General features: G+C 59.7%; 1 protein-coding gene across 1 annotated transcript in view; it reads right to left on the reverse strand.

Annotated features, from left to right (window-relative positions):
- The window catches only part of CACNA2D2 (calcium voltage-gated channel auxiliary subunit alpha2delta 2), a 132,032-nt gene that overhangs the window by 22,374 nt on the left and 94,513 nt on the right, over nt 1-15,145 (reverse strand). The window contains exon 4 of the mRNA XM_062199954.1: nt 5,774-5,833. Within this exon, the coding sequence (XP_062055938.1) occupies nt 5,774-5,833 (60 nt within the window). The remainder of the gene's footprint in view (nt 1-5,773; nt 5,834-15,145) is intronic.

A 15,145-nucleotide genomic window follows, 5' to 3' on the forward strand; every position in this document is an offset into this window, starting at 1 on the left:
ACAATAAGGAGTTTCGGTTGATGAAGATCATTCCTGAACACACAAACCCATTAAACTGAGGGGGAAAAAATATCAATTCAACACACTGGCTGGCGAAAAGAAAATGTGATTTGTTATCTAAAAGGGGGTTATAAACACGGCTCTGATGCTCTCTCCCTCGGAATGAAAGCAGGCAGGCGCGCTGGGAGGACTGCAGATTACAACCTGGGGCTTCACTTCCCAACTTTGTAGGCAAAGCTTCTGCAAGGACGAGAAAGGGCGCGGGCGGGGGCCCTGGACTCCCCTCCTGGGCTGCGGCGGCGGCGGCCTGCTTGCATTCACGGGGGCCGCCTCTCCAGTTGCCCCGACAGCTCTGTTTCTCCCTTGGTCCCACTGTTTCCCCACCTCAGTGGAAGATCAGATGTTGGTGACATCAGGGACACAGCGGGGACACAACATGCAGGATTCCTGCAGACTACAGGTGAGGCTCAGGAGTCTCTATGCTTTCTTTTCCTATGCCCCAAAACCCACATGTGTGTGGATAGCGAGGTCAGGCCATGCCCCTTCCTTGGTAAAGACAGGAGCCCAGGATGGTAGCAGGCAAGGTGACACATGTGAACTAATGCAGGGTATACACACTGATTGCTATGCTTGTGTGATGTGGAGCCAGGGGTGTGGCAGGATGGGGCCATCAAGGTCAGGGTTGGGGGAAGGTCCCAGGAAGGCCTGCAGGTCTGCTTTGGCCTGCACAGTGCCTGGATGTCCACCATTGGTGGCTACCTCCTGGGTTAAGCAATAAGGACGCGGCACTGTCCAGTGAATGAGTGGAGAGCCCTTGGCAAAGGGTCCTGGGTCCAAATTCTGACCCGGACAGGTGCGAGCTGCGGGGTCCTGAGCAGTGAGTGAAGACTGAGGCTGTCTCAAGGGCCCCTGCCTACAGGCTTGTCTGGTGGCCCCAGGAGGACTCCCAGGGAACACCCCCATCTCCCCAAAGAGGCCAGGCGGCCAGGTTAAATCACGCCAGCTCCATGGGGCTCTCCCTCTGGGCTTCCACCTTCCACTTCCACTTGCAAAATGAAGATGATGATGCCTCCCTAGGGTGCATACAGGAGGAGGAGGGAGGCAGGGCCAACCCACCTCCGGGTGGGGCCCCTTCATATTTGCACCTCCACAGGCCCCGGGAGACGCTGAGTGTAGAAAAGACCCCTGGCTAGGGTGATGGACGTTAGGACACCCTGCTCCATGACTCGGTACTTCCAGGGACATTTTGCTCTAACTGGGCTTGGGGTGGGGGGAACTGTGCTCTCCGAGCTCACACACATCCCCCCACCAACATGGACTTGTGCACATAGGTGACAGATGAGGAGTGGGCCTGGCGGGGCCCACATGGCCCAGTATTGGTGACACTTATGTTGGGACTTCAAAAAGTTCATGGAAAATGCACATCATAAAAATGATGCACAGATTTCAAATTTTTTTTGTACCAAAAGAAACGTCTTTTGGGGTGGGCTGTTGGCACCATGGTAGAGTCGCCCCATGGGACACCTGCGTCCCACTCTGAAGTGCCTGGCTCCAGTCCTGGCTACTCTGCTTCCAACCCAACTTCCTGCTAATGTGCACCCTGAAAGGTAGCTGGTGATGGCTCAGGTACTTGGGCCCCTGCCACCCAGATGGAAGACAAGGATTGAGTTCCTGGTTGTTGCAGGCATCTGGGGAGAGAACCAATGGATGTAAAAATGAAAATGCATAAAATATTTACACCTTCTTTTCATTTTGCCACAAACTTTTTGAAGTCTGCTTGCACATTCTCCTTGGGAGGTGGCACTGGGGAACAGGGGGCGGCAGGGGAGTTTGGGTGAACATGCGGAACAGTGGATTGCTGCCCTGGGAGGCAGCTGCCAGGGCTGGCCAGACACAACTGTGCCTGCCCACAAGCCCCTTGCAGGCCCCGGGGCCAGCCACCCAGCCACACCAGAGAGGAGGCCTGGCCTTCCCGCCTTGGCCCCTTGCCAGCTCGGCTCAGCTTGGCTCGGCCAACAGGACCATTTGCTGAAGAGAGCCGTCTGTTGCTGCCTTGGCAGGCAGGCAGGCAGCGGGTCCTATGACTGGGTCAGTGCTGCGGGCGGGGAGGCCACCTGTCCTATCCAGCCCGGCCCAGCCTCCCTCTAGATTCCCCAGGCAGAGCCACCTCCCCCACCAGCCTGTGTGTCAGTCCCATCAGACTCCCTAGGGAGGGCTCTTCCTTCCCTTTGACTCCTAGGGCATGGTTCCGTCTCCTGCAGGTCCTCGTGTTGGCACTGAGGCCCCAGGGCCATTGGCCACTGGCCTCTCTTTCCTCCTCTTGCCATGCCCTGGACCAGCGCCTCCCCGGGGGTGGCTTAGGTGGCACACAGTGCTGGCACAGTGTGGTGCTGGGACCAGGTCTGGCCCGGCAGGTGGCCCATCTCATCTACCCTAAGTGTTATGGGCAGCAGAGCACCTGGGCCTGTCTGCAGGGACTGTGGGAGGCGCTGCCTGGGAATTAAGGCAGCGGCCTCCCTGGTGTCCAGGGGCCTGAGCTGGCCGGGGCTGTGGCAAAGGGAGGAACGTGTATGGGACCACAACCTGGGGTCAGGAAGGAACACAGGAGGGTCTGATGTTCAGACGTGGCCCTCTGGATCTGTTGGCACAGCTTGGATCCTGCAGACTCCAGGATGCCCCACGTCCCAGGGCTGGTACCAGCAATGTTTCTGTGAGTGGGGGCACAGCCTCCTTCCTCAGAGGTCTGCATGCAGACCTGCTGGGTGCTGTCGACATGGCGGCAGGGCACAGGGTACACCCCACTAACTCTGGGTAATGGGATCCAGGCTGGCCCTGTGGGCCAAGCATCTCCTCTGTACACAGAACTGCCAGGTGCCACCCTCCCCATCTCAGCGCTACCTGTTCACTCTGTCACCAGGGCACCAAGCTGGGCACACGGGCAGTGGTGGGCAGCACCGAGTCAGGCCCGAGTGCTCCTGGCCTGGAGGAGCTGTGAGTGGGGTGGACAGATGAACCCTGGGGACGCTGGCCTGGGAAGTGTCTCTGACGCAGGCTCCAAAGGTGGGTGCTATTGGCAGTGGGCGCCAATCCCAGGGTGAGGGCCAGAGCCGGAGTCCTAGGTGGAGAACTAGAGGGAAAGGTTGTCTTTCTGAAGGGCGGGGTAAGGGCGTTCCTGGGAGGAAATCCAGCTTGGATAAAGGGCTTGAGTTCAAGGCTAGAGTCATGGCACAGGCCAGGTGCTTCTCCCAAGGCCTTGGAGAACACGGCTCCTTGCCTGTCGCTTCCTGAAGGTCACTACAAGGACATGGTTTCTGGGGTAAGCGGTGTCTTTGCCAGGGATAAAAACCACCTCTCACCAGCTTTAGTTGGGCACCCCCAGCTCGGACAGCCCCCACCTGCACTCCTGCTGCCAGCTCCTGGCAGCCCAGGCAGCGCCGGCCAGCGTGTGGGCTAATGGGCCTGCATTGGCATTGGCACCTTCAGCCCGGCAGGCGTGGAGGGAAGATCAGCCGGGAAGGAGGGGGTGACAGCCGTCCTGCTGTGCCCGAGACCCCCATGGGACATAGACGGGCAGCACACTGACCGGGGAGGACTGCAGGCTGGGCCCATGCCCACAGCTGGGGGCACCTCGGATCAAGCTGGGGGAAGGGTCAGCCCGAGATCACAGCCAGGGCCCGAGGGCTGGTGTGGCTAGATGCTCACCCCGCCATCAACAGCTTGGCACCCACGTGGCCTGCTATGTGGCCTGTTTGTACATGGTGTCTGAGGTGACAAGCAGCACCAACACCAGCAGCCCTTGCCAAATGGGGAAACTGAGGCCCCTGCAGGGTCCCCTAGGGACTGGCCTGAAGGGCATCTGTCTCAGCATTCTCTCGAGGTCCCTGAGACCCGGGGCACCCTCCTGGTGGGTCCCCACAGTGCCCACTCCAGCCTGGAATACACTGAGGTCATGGCAGGAAGAAAAAACAGGTTTGGGCCTCTGTGTTCCCTGTTTGAGTCTGGACAGGGAGGGAGAGGAGGCCAGGCTACGGGTGAGTCTTCTCATTCCCTTTTCCCCAATTCTTGTGCAAAGCTGAGGGTTCTAGGGGCCCAAAGGTGGGGGGCTTATAGGCTGGGCAGACAGGTCAGTGCAAGCAAAGGCCATGGGGCAGGAAGGGCCCTGCAGTTGAGTGTTCAGTGTGGTGGACATGGAGCAGACTGGTCAGGGAGGCAGGAGCAGCGGCCAGGGCTGGCCTTCAGAAGAAGCTCCCAACGCAGGGGCTGTCTGGAGGCGGTGGCATGGTCCGGGTGGTGAGTGAGAGCCAGTGGCTACTGCCACGTGCATTTCTGACTGAGGGCCTCGGGACAGGTGGTGGTGCAAGGAGGGAGGGAGAGAAGTGTCGGATCTCAGGCTCCAGGGCAGGCGATGGGCCTGGGGTCACTGGCTTGTGTCATTCACCTTATAAAGTCCTCTGAGGGCAGGCATTGGTCCTGCTAGCCAACACGCGGTGACTAAGCCTGCATCCCACATCCGAGTGCCTGGGCTCCATGCTCGGCTCTAGCTCCCGACTGCAGCTTCCTGCTAACATGGGCCCGATGAGGAAGCAGGCAATGGCTCAGGCTTGGGCTCCTGTCATGTGCAAGACCTGGACTGAGTTCCCGGCTCCCAGTTTTGGCCTGGGCCTGGCCCAGCCCTGGCTGTTGCAGGTAGTTAGGGAGTGAACCAGTGGGTGGAAGATCTGTTGGTCTCTTTTTGTGTGTCTCTGCCTCTCAAAAAGAAAAAATGAAAATTCATCTTTCATTTCCAACCCCTAGTGAACCTGCACCGGCAGTATCCAGAACCCACCAGGTGGCAAAGGAGGGATGTGGTGAAGTTGCGGGCAAGGCGGGGCAGGCTCAGGGAGACTGGGGGGGCAGGGACTGGGGAGGAGGAGTTGGATCATAGGCATCAATCTCTGCCACCAACAAGTCACCTCAGGCAGGTCTGACCACTCTGTGCCTCAGTCTTCTCATCAGTGAAGTGGGCACAACCCACCTGCTTTCCTGGGACAGGTGTGCTCAGGTGTGCCTGGCCCAGAGCTGGGCTGAGCCAAGGGTCTGCCCTACCCCACCCTCCTTACTTATCCCTGGGTTTGAGGGGCAGCTCTGCACTGACCTCCCTGTGTTGGGCACAGACATCACCAGGAGGTGTGGCCCTGATGCCTGAGTAGCTGTGGAGGACACAAGGCACTGGGCCTCAGTTAGGGGAGGGTAGACCCAGCCCCAGACAGCTCCAAACCCAACCCAGACTGGCCGGCTGCCCCTCGGCTCCCAGGAGTATCGCCTCGGCTCTGGTGGCAGAGCGGGAGGCTTCTCTGCCGGCTGTAGCCAGGACCCCACCCAGGGAAGGGACAGCGTCTTTCCCAGCTCCCTGTACCAAAGTTCGATGTGGCCTCCCTGGCCCAGGGGCTCTCCAGGCTCCGAGCGCCTCCCTGGGGAAAGACCACCTGGCAGCCACTCGTCCACTCATGGGAGCCTCCGGCGAGAGATGGGGTGCACAGGGCACTGGGCGCCTGGCAGCGGTGGGAACCTGCGCTGCGTGCTGGACAGAGGCTTCCGGAGCGACTCCCAGAGCCCTCAGTGCCCCTTGGGGACCTTGGGGCAGCCCCCCTCCCCGCACCCCCTTCTAGCCTTGCTGGGGCTGGGCCTGCCCAAGGTGTAGCTCTTTTTAAAAAATCAGTGCATGGATTTTTAACTGAGACCTGAAACGTGTGCCCCATGGAGAGCCAGTGAAGTGCTGACAGGTGCTTCTTACCTTGATGCTGTCCTGCCAGCGGTGGGCCTTCTGGAAGCTCTCTGCAGCGTCGGCCAGCCTCTGAGGGACAGAGGACAGGGAGGTCAGAGGAGGGCAAGGCTGCTTGCCCCATGCCCCACCACCCCACACCTTGTCCATCCCCAGACTCCAGGGCCCCGACCGGCTCATAGGGTGGGCACTGCACCCACCATGGCCAGGTGCACTGGAAACAGAAGCCTGCACAACAGGACTCAAGGGGCATCTCCACGGACTCCCTGCACTTCCCCTCAGCAGGGGGACCCCAGGGCTGGACCAACCCCAGGGCCACCTTCCACTCCCCACAAACGGGTGTCAGCCCAGTGTCGACAGGAAGGCCTTCCTAGCCGAGGGTGACTGCCCAAGTCACAGAGCGCTTGCCAGGGAAGTGCCCACCGGAAGTGGAAGTACCCACCACCCACCTCCACCCACCACACCTGCTGTCCCTGTTCCTGTCCCTCCAGGGCTCCTGAACCTTTTGTTCCCATGGGCCTGGCCACCCTTGGGGGCCGGTTCCAGTGGCCTCCTCCTGTGAGCAGAATGCTCCAGAGAGTGCAGCTGTGTGCCTGTGCAGCCCACACCTGCCACCACACACTCAGGGCCAGCCCAGGTCACTGGTGGAGCCCCTCACAGACCACAGGCTGCAGAGGGGAACTGACATATAATGGGGCAGAACCAGTAGGGCAGGAACCGTGAGATATGAGGGGCTTGGTGCTGTGGCCTTGGCAACTCAGAGAAGGCTTCCTGGAGGAGGTGCTGGGGTCGTCACCCACTAGCCTTGGCTCCCCTTTGCCCTCAGGCCAAGAGCACTGAATGGTGGGAAGGCTGTGAGACCAGGACCTAGGGAGCAGGCTGGCTGCAGCCCTCCTGGCCCCCACCTCCCTCTCCCACATAGGCTTGGCCGTTGCCACCATTTGTCCACCCTGTGCTGCCCTGCAGGGACCACAGGTCTTTCTACTCTAGGAGGCCGCCCGGCCATGTCCTGCCTCCAATCTTGGCCTCTTGCGAGCTCCCGGACCTCTGCTGGAAGGGCCCTCAGACCCACAGAGCTCACCACCTCTTGCTGCACAGGCCCAGGCACCTTGGAACCTCAGCCGCCTACCTTCCACTTCCACTTGACACTACTCACGCTGCTTTCTGTTTAGCCCCAGCTCACACTCTGTCCCGACCCACGCACTTGTGTCCTCCCTGTCCTTCATCCCTCCTCCACGCCGCCCTGCAGCTTCATCCAAAACCTGATCATGTCCCCGTCCCCTGCCCCCAAACCTTCCAGTAGCTCCCTACTGCTCTGCACGTATAAGGGAAGCTTCCTTGAGATTCAGTTAGGCCCGCCTGTGCCTGACTCCCGTCCTTCCTTTTCCAATTCTGGGGCGGACTCTTGGTCTAAACTGCGGATACCCTCCCGGAGTGGGTAAGGCCCCAATTCATAAGCCTGCAGTGCCCTTCCGCAGAGGACATTACGGTGTGATGTGTACGGTTAATAACACACGTCACTCATGTTAACTGAGCACGTACTATGCAGCAGGTGCAAGCTCAGCCCTTGGCCTGGAGGATCTGTGCAGCCTACGGCAGCAGCCCCTGAGGTCTTGACAGCTGAACCTTGGGCAGTCCCTGTGCCCCTGTTCCTTACTCAGAGGCCTGCTGCCTCCTCAGGGACCCCAGGTAGGGCTCTGCGGAGGCCACTGCCCTTCACGGGGGCTGTGGCTGGGGCACAACATGAGCCAGATTGGGTATCTTGTTCCAGAGAAGCCACAGGATAAACAGGGCTGGAGACAGGCAACTGACACCAGTGGAAGTCTCCAAACCTGGCCATGCCCTGAGGCACTGCCCCCTCCCTCCCCTCCCTCCACCCCCAGCCAGAGGGTGCCGGCTCCTCCTCGAAGGGCTCCGTGCGGGTGCGACCTTGAAAGCCTTGGGGCTGCTCAGGGTCCTGACTCAGCAGACAAGGCGTGGCAACCCCAGGGAGGGAGGGCCATAGCCCCCAGCCTCCTTTGAGCTCACGGGATCCCTTGGGCTCGGGCAGCCCGGGTCAGCCCGTTGACTCGTGAATAACGGAGTCGCAATAGCCACAGCAAAAGGATTACTTTTAATCCTCAGTAACGATCAAGCCATTATTATTTTTTCGGTGTTACAGATCAATCAGTCCATCCCCGGGCACTGGACGTGTGCGAACTGCTAAACAGGCAGGAATGGTGGTGCGAGAGGAGGGGGTGGCGTGGGCAGGCTGCGCAGGTCCCCTCAGGCCAAGGATGAGAGGCTGAGAGGCTGGGGGACACCCAGCAGGGCGACAGCTCTGAGTGGGGCTCTCAGCCTGGACCGGAACCCTGGCCGGGGTTCGGAGTGCAGCTTTCTCGAGCAGTGCCTGCACTCCTCTGCCTGGTCACCGCACCCCCCAGGGGGTGCATGGCAGCTCCGCCAGTGCCTCCTGGAGGCTTCTCAGCTGGCACTGAGGGTTCTTGCGCCCACCTCTCTATTTGGCCCAGGCCAGGCTCTCAGGGTCTTGGGCTCCTGTCCCCATGGTGCACCCGGTCAAGGCCAGCATGGGATGGCCAGGAGACCACGCTCACCCCGTCCCACAACTCAGCTTCCTACTGCTTCTCTCACCTGTCCCAGGGCATCCCGATGGAGCATGGGCAGGAGGCTGGGGACCGACACTGAGGCCAAGGTGTGAGCTGAGAACGCACCAGCTGGGGTCATGGCCTGGTTTGGGGGGATGTGCTGTGCTCCTGGCTCTGACCCTGAGCACCTGTGCCTCTGGGAGCAGCTCTCGGAGCCCCCTGCAGTGTCTGCTGCCAAGCCCATGCCCCTGCTGCTCCTCTCTGTTCACTCTGCCTAGACCCCTCCTGACCACCCCCTGACTCCTGCCAACTCCCTACGTCCCCACCCTCGCACCCTGGGAACCCTCTGCTGCATGTGCTTTTCCCGGTAGACTCTGAGCCTGGTGGGGCACTGTCTCATACCAGCCTCGGGCACACAGCAGGTGCCCAGTGAATGTCTACTAAATGAAGGCCAGAGTGTCCCTGGACTTGCGTAGAGGCTGGGTTTGAGCCTGGCCTTGCCTGGCCGGCTGTGTGACCTCAAGTGTGTTGGTTAACCTCTCTGAGCCTCTTTCTCTCACCGTAGGCGGTGGGACAGGTTGAGGGCTTCCTTTGAGGCTGCTGCTGCTACCAAGCCACTCATGGTGCCTTGCCTGGCATGCAATGTCCCCTTCAAGGCCATGGCATTGGAGGGGACCACGGTGGGATTGCTGAGCGGGGCTGCTCACAGCCGAGTCCATCAGGATAACAGCAGGCATTTCAGAGGCAATTATCAGAGAGTTTCACTTAACAATCAATTTCCCTCAGCTCCAGAACCATTCTTACAAGAAAAGGCAAGAAAGAGGAGGACTGGAGCGCGCTGGGCTGTGGACAATGCTCCCCCGGGGAGCAGCCCCCTCCGCGAATGCCTTCGGATTTCACTAAGTTAAACATCGCACAATTGCAGGGAGCTGAACACACAATGACTCGAGTTAAGGGACCCGGGGCCACAGTGGGCACCCTCCGAAGCCCCTGCCTGCTGGGAGGGGGCGCTTGGGGGGCTGGGGCCCTCAGGGGCTCTTTCTCCCCTCAGGGTGGGTGCTCCCCACTTCTCCTCATCTGTCCTCTGCCTCTTATTTCCCTGCCTGCGAGCCGCCCTCCCAGCACTGGGAGCCCAAAGGCCTGGGAACAACCAGGACTTAGTACAGCCCAGAGGGAAAGGCTGCTTGGGTCCTATGGTTACAGGGTGCAGGGCTGAGGTCTGGGGTGCTGTGGGCTGAGCTGGGGGTAGCAACCATGGTGGAAGGGGAGCTGTGAGCTGCGGGTCGGGGGCAGCGAGCCCACTGCACAGCCCAAGCACCAAGGTGATGTCCTGAAAACGCTGCCAGAGGTTCCCAGAAAGGTAACGAGGACACGACGACAGGGAAACACCAGCCTCTGCCCAGCCACCCACCTGCCCCAGGCCAGGGCCGCACTGGTCCTGTGCCAGGTGGATTGGGCTCTCTCCCCAGCAAGATATGATGATATGTAAAAGTGCATTTTTTTTTTTTTTGGAGAGAGAGAGAGAGAGAGAGAGAGTCTTCCATCTGCTGGTTCACTCCCAAATGCCAGCAACAGTCAGGGCTGGATCAGGTCGAAGCCCCTGGTGAGGAAGTGGACATCCAGGGAAACTTGATGTCCAAGCCTAGTGGGGTTGCAGCGACTGTCCCAGAGAGGGAGCCAGGTCTGGCCAAGGCGGTCCTGGCTGGTTGGGTTCGGCTGCCCCACCCCCACAGCCGTTCCTTGCCCTTCCCTCCTGGGAGGGGATGGGTGAAGCCTCTCCCAACCTTGGTGTCACTGAGTCAAGACCCCGGCAGGGGTGCCCAGCCTCCCGCTGCCAATGACATGCAGCCCCATGGGCCCTGTATTAGCTCTGTATTGTACACTGATAGGTACTAAATACACATTTCCAATTTCCAGAGCTGTTATGGTCTAATGAGTAAATAATATACATGTTTAAAACTGTCTAAAAACATATCTGCATAATTAAAATATCTGCATAATAACGAAGCGAGATGCAAGTCAGCAAGGAAGGAGCTAGAGTCCCTGGGCTGACAATAGAGGCAGAGGCAGGGTTGGTGGTACAGGCCCTGTGGGACTCTCCCTCCTGCTGCCCTGGCCTTCTGGGCATTTGTCAGTCTGTCCATAGCCTGCTCCAAGCAGGTGCAGCCCCAGCCAGGGAGAATCCCGGCCTGGCTGGCCTTGGTCTGGGCGGGGGGGGGGGGGGCGGCGCACGAATGGCGACTGCGACTGAGTCACCCCAGCACACCCTGGGCTCAGAGCTCCAGGCGCACAGCCTTACCATGACCTTCCCGAGGGCGGGCGCTCTCCCGATTCCTCACTTTGCTGGGTTCTAAGGGATGAAGGGGGCATGCCAGGCTGGCCAGAGGGGCCGACTGAGACACGTGACTTTCTCAGAGTGGTTGGTGGAGCCCCAAGAGCTCCTCTCTGGCAGGAGTGCTGCTGACCCGTGTCCCCCACCCTTTCTGAGTTAATGCACCTCTAGCCTAAATAGGAACAGCCACAGAACAATGAAAATCAAACACTCATGCCCTGCACCAAAACTCCAGCAACCAAAAACCATAAGGAAAGTAACCAAGGCTCCCGGTACCCGGGTGCTGCAGGAAGGGGTGGGGCACCATGGAGGCAGTGCCCTGACCTTTTCCCTCCACGGCTGCCCGTGTCCTCCACGAACTGGTAAAAAAATTTAGGAAAATGGGTTTCTTTCTTTTTTTTAGAAAAAGGTCAGAATACATGTAAGAGGGAAAATCTCATTCGCGTTACCGCGTCCTTGTGCCGCCTCTCCACCCCGGGCCCGAGCTTGCTGGCTCCCTGGGGGCATCACGGGCTTGGCTATTGATTCCTGGCCTCCCCGGCCCCTCCTGGGAGGGGCAGCCTGTGATGGAGATGGGCAGAGGCTTGGCTGGGAGTTCCCGGGACTTCCCATGTCCCTGTGGACGGCTGCCACGCTATATTTCTTCAAGAGGAGGCATGAAAGGAAACCCATGCTCTGCTGGCACTGTTACCAAAAAGTGGACACCTGAACATCCGGGTGAGGGGGCTGTGAGCTCTGAGACACGCCTTCCCAGAGATAGACACGCAGGAGGTGCTAAGGCGTTCTCGGGTGACAACGCAAAATCCCCTGGCCTCACTGCTTTACCTCCAGCTGGGGCCATGAGCAGTACACAAAGAATGGGGCAGTTGTGTCCATGTGAGCAGGCTGAGGGTCAAGGAGAGGCGCCTCAGTGGCTGGGCAGGGGCCCGCGTGGACCTATGGACCTCGAGCCCTGAGGAAGCCCTCCCCCTGCAGAGTTCCCGTCTGGCATCTGGCTGCATTGGGGGCTGCGAGTGGACCTGGCCAGCCACATGTTGGGAGCTGCAGGACTCTGCCCTGTCGCTGCTGCCGCCCTGGGCAGGCACCAAACCCCTCCAAGAGCCCTGAGCTCTAAGCTGCTGGGGAGTATTCCAAGGTACTGCCCTGCCCAGTCCAATCTCCCGGGGGCTGAGCCTGCCAACCGAGCCAGCACCTCTGCTCAGACCCCGGCGTGAACCTGCGCATCTCTGCAGGAGAACCAGCCCCTGGTGTGTGCGCCGGGTGGAATTTGTCCTAATCTTGCAAGTTTTGGCAGGTTTCCTCCCTTTGAATTACAACCCAGTGTAATTCATCAAGGGTTCCCTCATCCTTTAAAGAAACCACACTGATAGCATCAGGAGAGGGTATCAGGGCCGGGCTGTCAGCCGCTGCTCTCCGGTGACAGGAGCAGGGTGACGCGTCATTATCTGAGTGCAGCACGGAGCACGTCGTTGCCTCCTGTGCCTTCATCAGGCCACTCTCTAGACACAGGCGTGTGGGCATGGGTGTGCACGTGTGTGTGACAACGCCCCGCCCCCACGGCAGCGCTGGGGGCCTGGGTTCCTGCTGCTTGGCAAGCGACCCGGCACATAACTGGGGAAGCCGGCATTGCCCTTGCGTCTCCGACTCACCCATGGAATGGGCCCCAGACCTGGCCAGTCCCCTCCCAGGGCTGTGGGAGGCAGAAGGAGGGGGTGTGGGTGGAGAGCAGTTGCAGCACTCACTTTGGAGATACAACCCCAAGCTCCTGGCTTAATCCTTTCCTGGCCTTACCACAGAAGCCTGCAGACTGCCTCCCCACTAACCCCCAACCTCAGTTCTCTTGGGCCTTCTGACCTTGGCTTGATTCGGCCCCTCCTGAAGCTCAGAAGTACTCTCCCTCCTCAGTACTGTCTCTGCTGGGTACTGCAGTCTGCTGCCCCCAGCATCCTGGCCTGGACTCCCAAGTCCTGCCAGAGGCAGGTACCCAGGGCCCATTTGAGTGTTCTTGTCACTCAATGCCATCCAAGCTGGGCTATCACTTCCCAAGGTCACCATATGGAAGCTCTGAGTCCTCCACTGTGGCCCCTCCTCGCCTCAGGACCAGAACTGTCTGGAGCCCCCCACCTGTCTTCAGACCCCCATATCCATGCTATCTGACACGAGCTCACTTGCTTGGGCTCCCACAGACCCTAGGCCCCTGTCTGGTGCTCCTGGGTGCCTGGCTTCTCTTCCCCTCCTGCAGTCAGCTTGACAGGCCCCGCCAACCTCACTTCTCTTCCACCACGCTGATCTTGAACTCCTGCTGTGCCCTAAGATGGGGCTGCCCTTCCTCTCCCTCTTCCTCTCACCTGGCCCACCCTGCCTCGTCCTTTAGGAGTCAAGGAGTGTCCATCTTCTCCAGGAAGCCAAGTGTCTGGCCAGGCTGCGTCCGAGAGCCTGCTGCAGGGCTCCCATCACTGCACAGGTGTGTGACCTCCTCCCAAATGTGGTTCCTCAAGGGCAAGGACTTGGTCCTGGGATCTGCGCAGCCCCAGTGCTGGGATAGGCCAGCTCAGCAGAGAAGCACTAAGTGGCTTCAGGCTCCCATCATGGCCAACAGGGCAAGAAATGGTCAGGAGATGCCCTCAGGGACCTGCTAGCATGGAGGCCCTGGGATGGAGACACACAGACCAGGCCAGAAGCAGCTCTAGTGACAGAACAGGGATCCGAGATGTCCGGGTGAAGGTGTGGGCAGGGTGAGTCAGTCTAAGGGAGGGCGTCACTGGGTACCCCTCACAAATATTCCCAAGGAGCTGCTTCTGGGGTCGGAGCTGCTGACCTCTGCTCCCTAAGATCGCAACCTGATTCTGGACCTTGTGAAACTGTCCCCTGCCTGCCCCATCCGCCTGCTGCCAAGACAGTGACGGCATGGTCCAGATGCAAAAGCCACTAGGACTGTGCTGGCATGAGAAGCTGGGGCTGGACGACACCTCTGGGGAGTGTGATACCCCCTGCCCTGGCCCCAGGCTAGTGTATTCTCCTGCTGTGCCCCATCAGCTTCCTCCTCCAAGAAGTCTTCTCAGATACCTCTATGTCCCCTCACAGCTCAGGGGCTGGACACAGAGGGTGGTGGTTCTCGTGGGGAGGGGTAGATACGACCTTCCCGCCTTTCCATCAAGGAGCATTTACAGAGAACCTACTGCGTGCCTGACCTGGACTTGGCATGAGCGGTGCAGACGGGACCCTGCTCTCACATAGCGACCATCAGCAAGTTCTTCTTTGTATCGCACCTAACTTCCTCCCACTGCAACTCAGTCTCACTGCCCTGAGCTTGGAACTTGCTAGATGCCTCTGCAGTGACAGCTGTCTGGGCGGCAATTTCGCTGGCAGAATTTAGGAACCAGACGCCCCTCTGCTATGCAACGTGCAAGTGTTCCCACCAGAAAGCTGGGCCTGGGCCCCAAATGCAGTGAGAACAGCAGAGCCCAAGCCCCCACCCAGCCACCATGCTCCCTTTCCACGGTGTTATTTTTATACTTTTCCCTAAAACACAGCCCAAGCGGGCCCTTCTCGACTCTATTAACATTAGGAATCCAATCAGTAATCAGGCAGCTCATAATTTTCTGATTAGCTCTGATTAGGCCCAACCTCAGGAGAAGGAGTGGGGCAGTGAAAAGGGAGGCGGGGCTGGATGGGCCCTGGCATGTGCCTGAGGGGTATGGCTGAGCTGGGGGTGAGGGGCAGAGGCGAACGGGCCCCTGGTCCCTCTGTTGCCTGTCCTGGCGCAAGGATGTAAGCTGGAGTCATGGATTGTACTAGGCCAGGTGGGCTGCAGAGGCCAGAGTGCAAGGGGCAGCAGGAAAGGTCCCCCACCCCCACTCCACCTTGGCAGCAAGGACCCCTGGGCAGGTTAGACCCAGACTTTCAGCACCATGGACAGAAGCTTCCAGGCCGGCTGCTTTTGGGCAACCACCTGGGTCCTACCCTGCCTAGACCAGGAACGATCCATCATAACCTTGAGTGATTGGTGACAGTGACAGTGAGGCCCACTCAGAGGGCTGCAAGGTGTGATCTTGCATGAGGAGAACTGGACCTGGGTCACTCTTGCTGAACACACTACAGGCAGGGCCTGGCTTGAAGATGGCTAATTTCAGTGTGGAGACCAGGAGGCCAGGGGCCCGCTGGTTCCACTACACAATGGGGATCTGAGGCCTGGAGGAATGGCCCATGCCACGGCGCTATTCAGGCATAGAGTCTGGACCCTGCTGAGGCATCCCAGGCCAGGCCAGGTCTCCCTCCTGCCCAAGGTCTGTGTGATGTTTTTGCAGCATGCACAGATGGAAGCATTGGTGCTAGCCACACCAGACCTCCTAGGCCTGCTACTCATGCCCCGACCCCTGGCCTGTCCCTATCCCTGGCTGACAATGATTCCCCCTGCCCCCAACATCCCCTTCCACTGCACTTCCCCACAGGCCCAGGCTTTTGGAG

Source organism: Lepus europaeus, chromosome 9, assembly GCF_033115175.1.
Source record: "Lepus europaeus isolate LE1 chromosome 9, mLepTim1.pri, whole genome shotgun sequence".
Taxonomy (NCBI): Eukaryota; Metazoa; Chordata; class Mammalia; order Lagomorpha; family Leporidae; genus Lepus; species Lepus europaeus.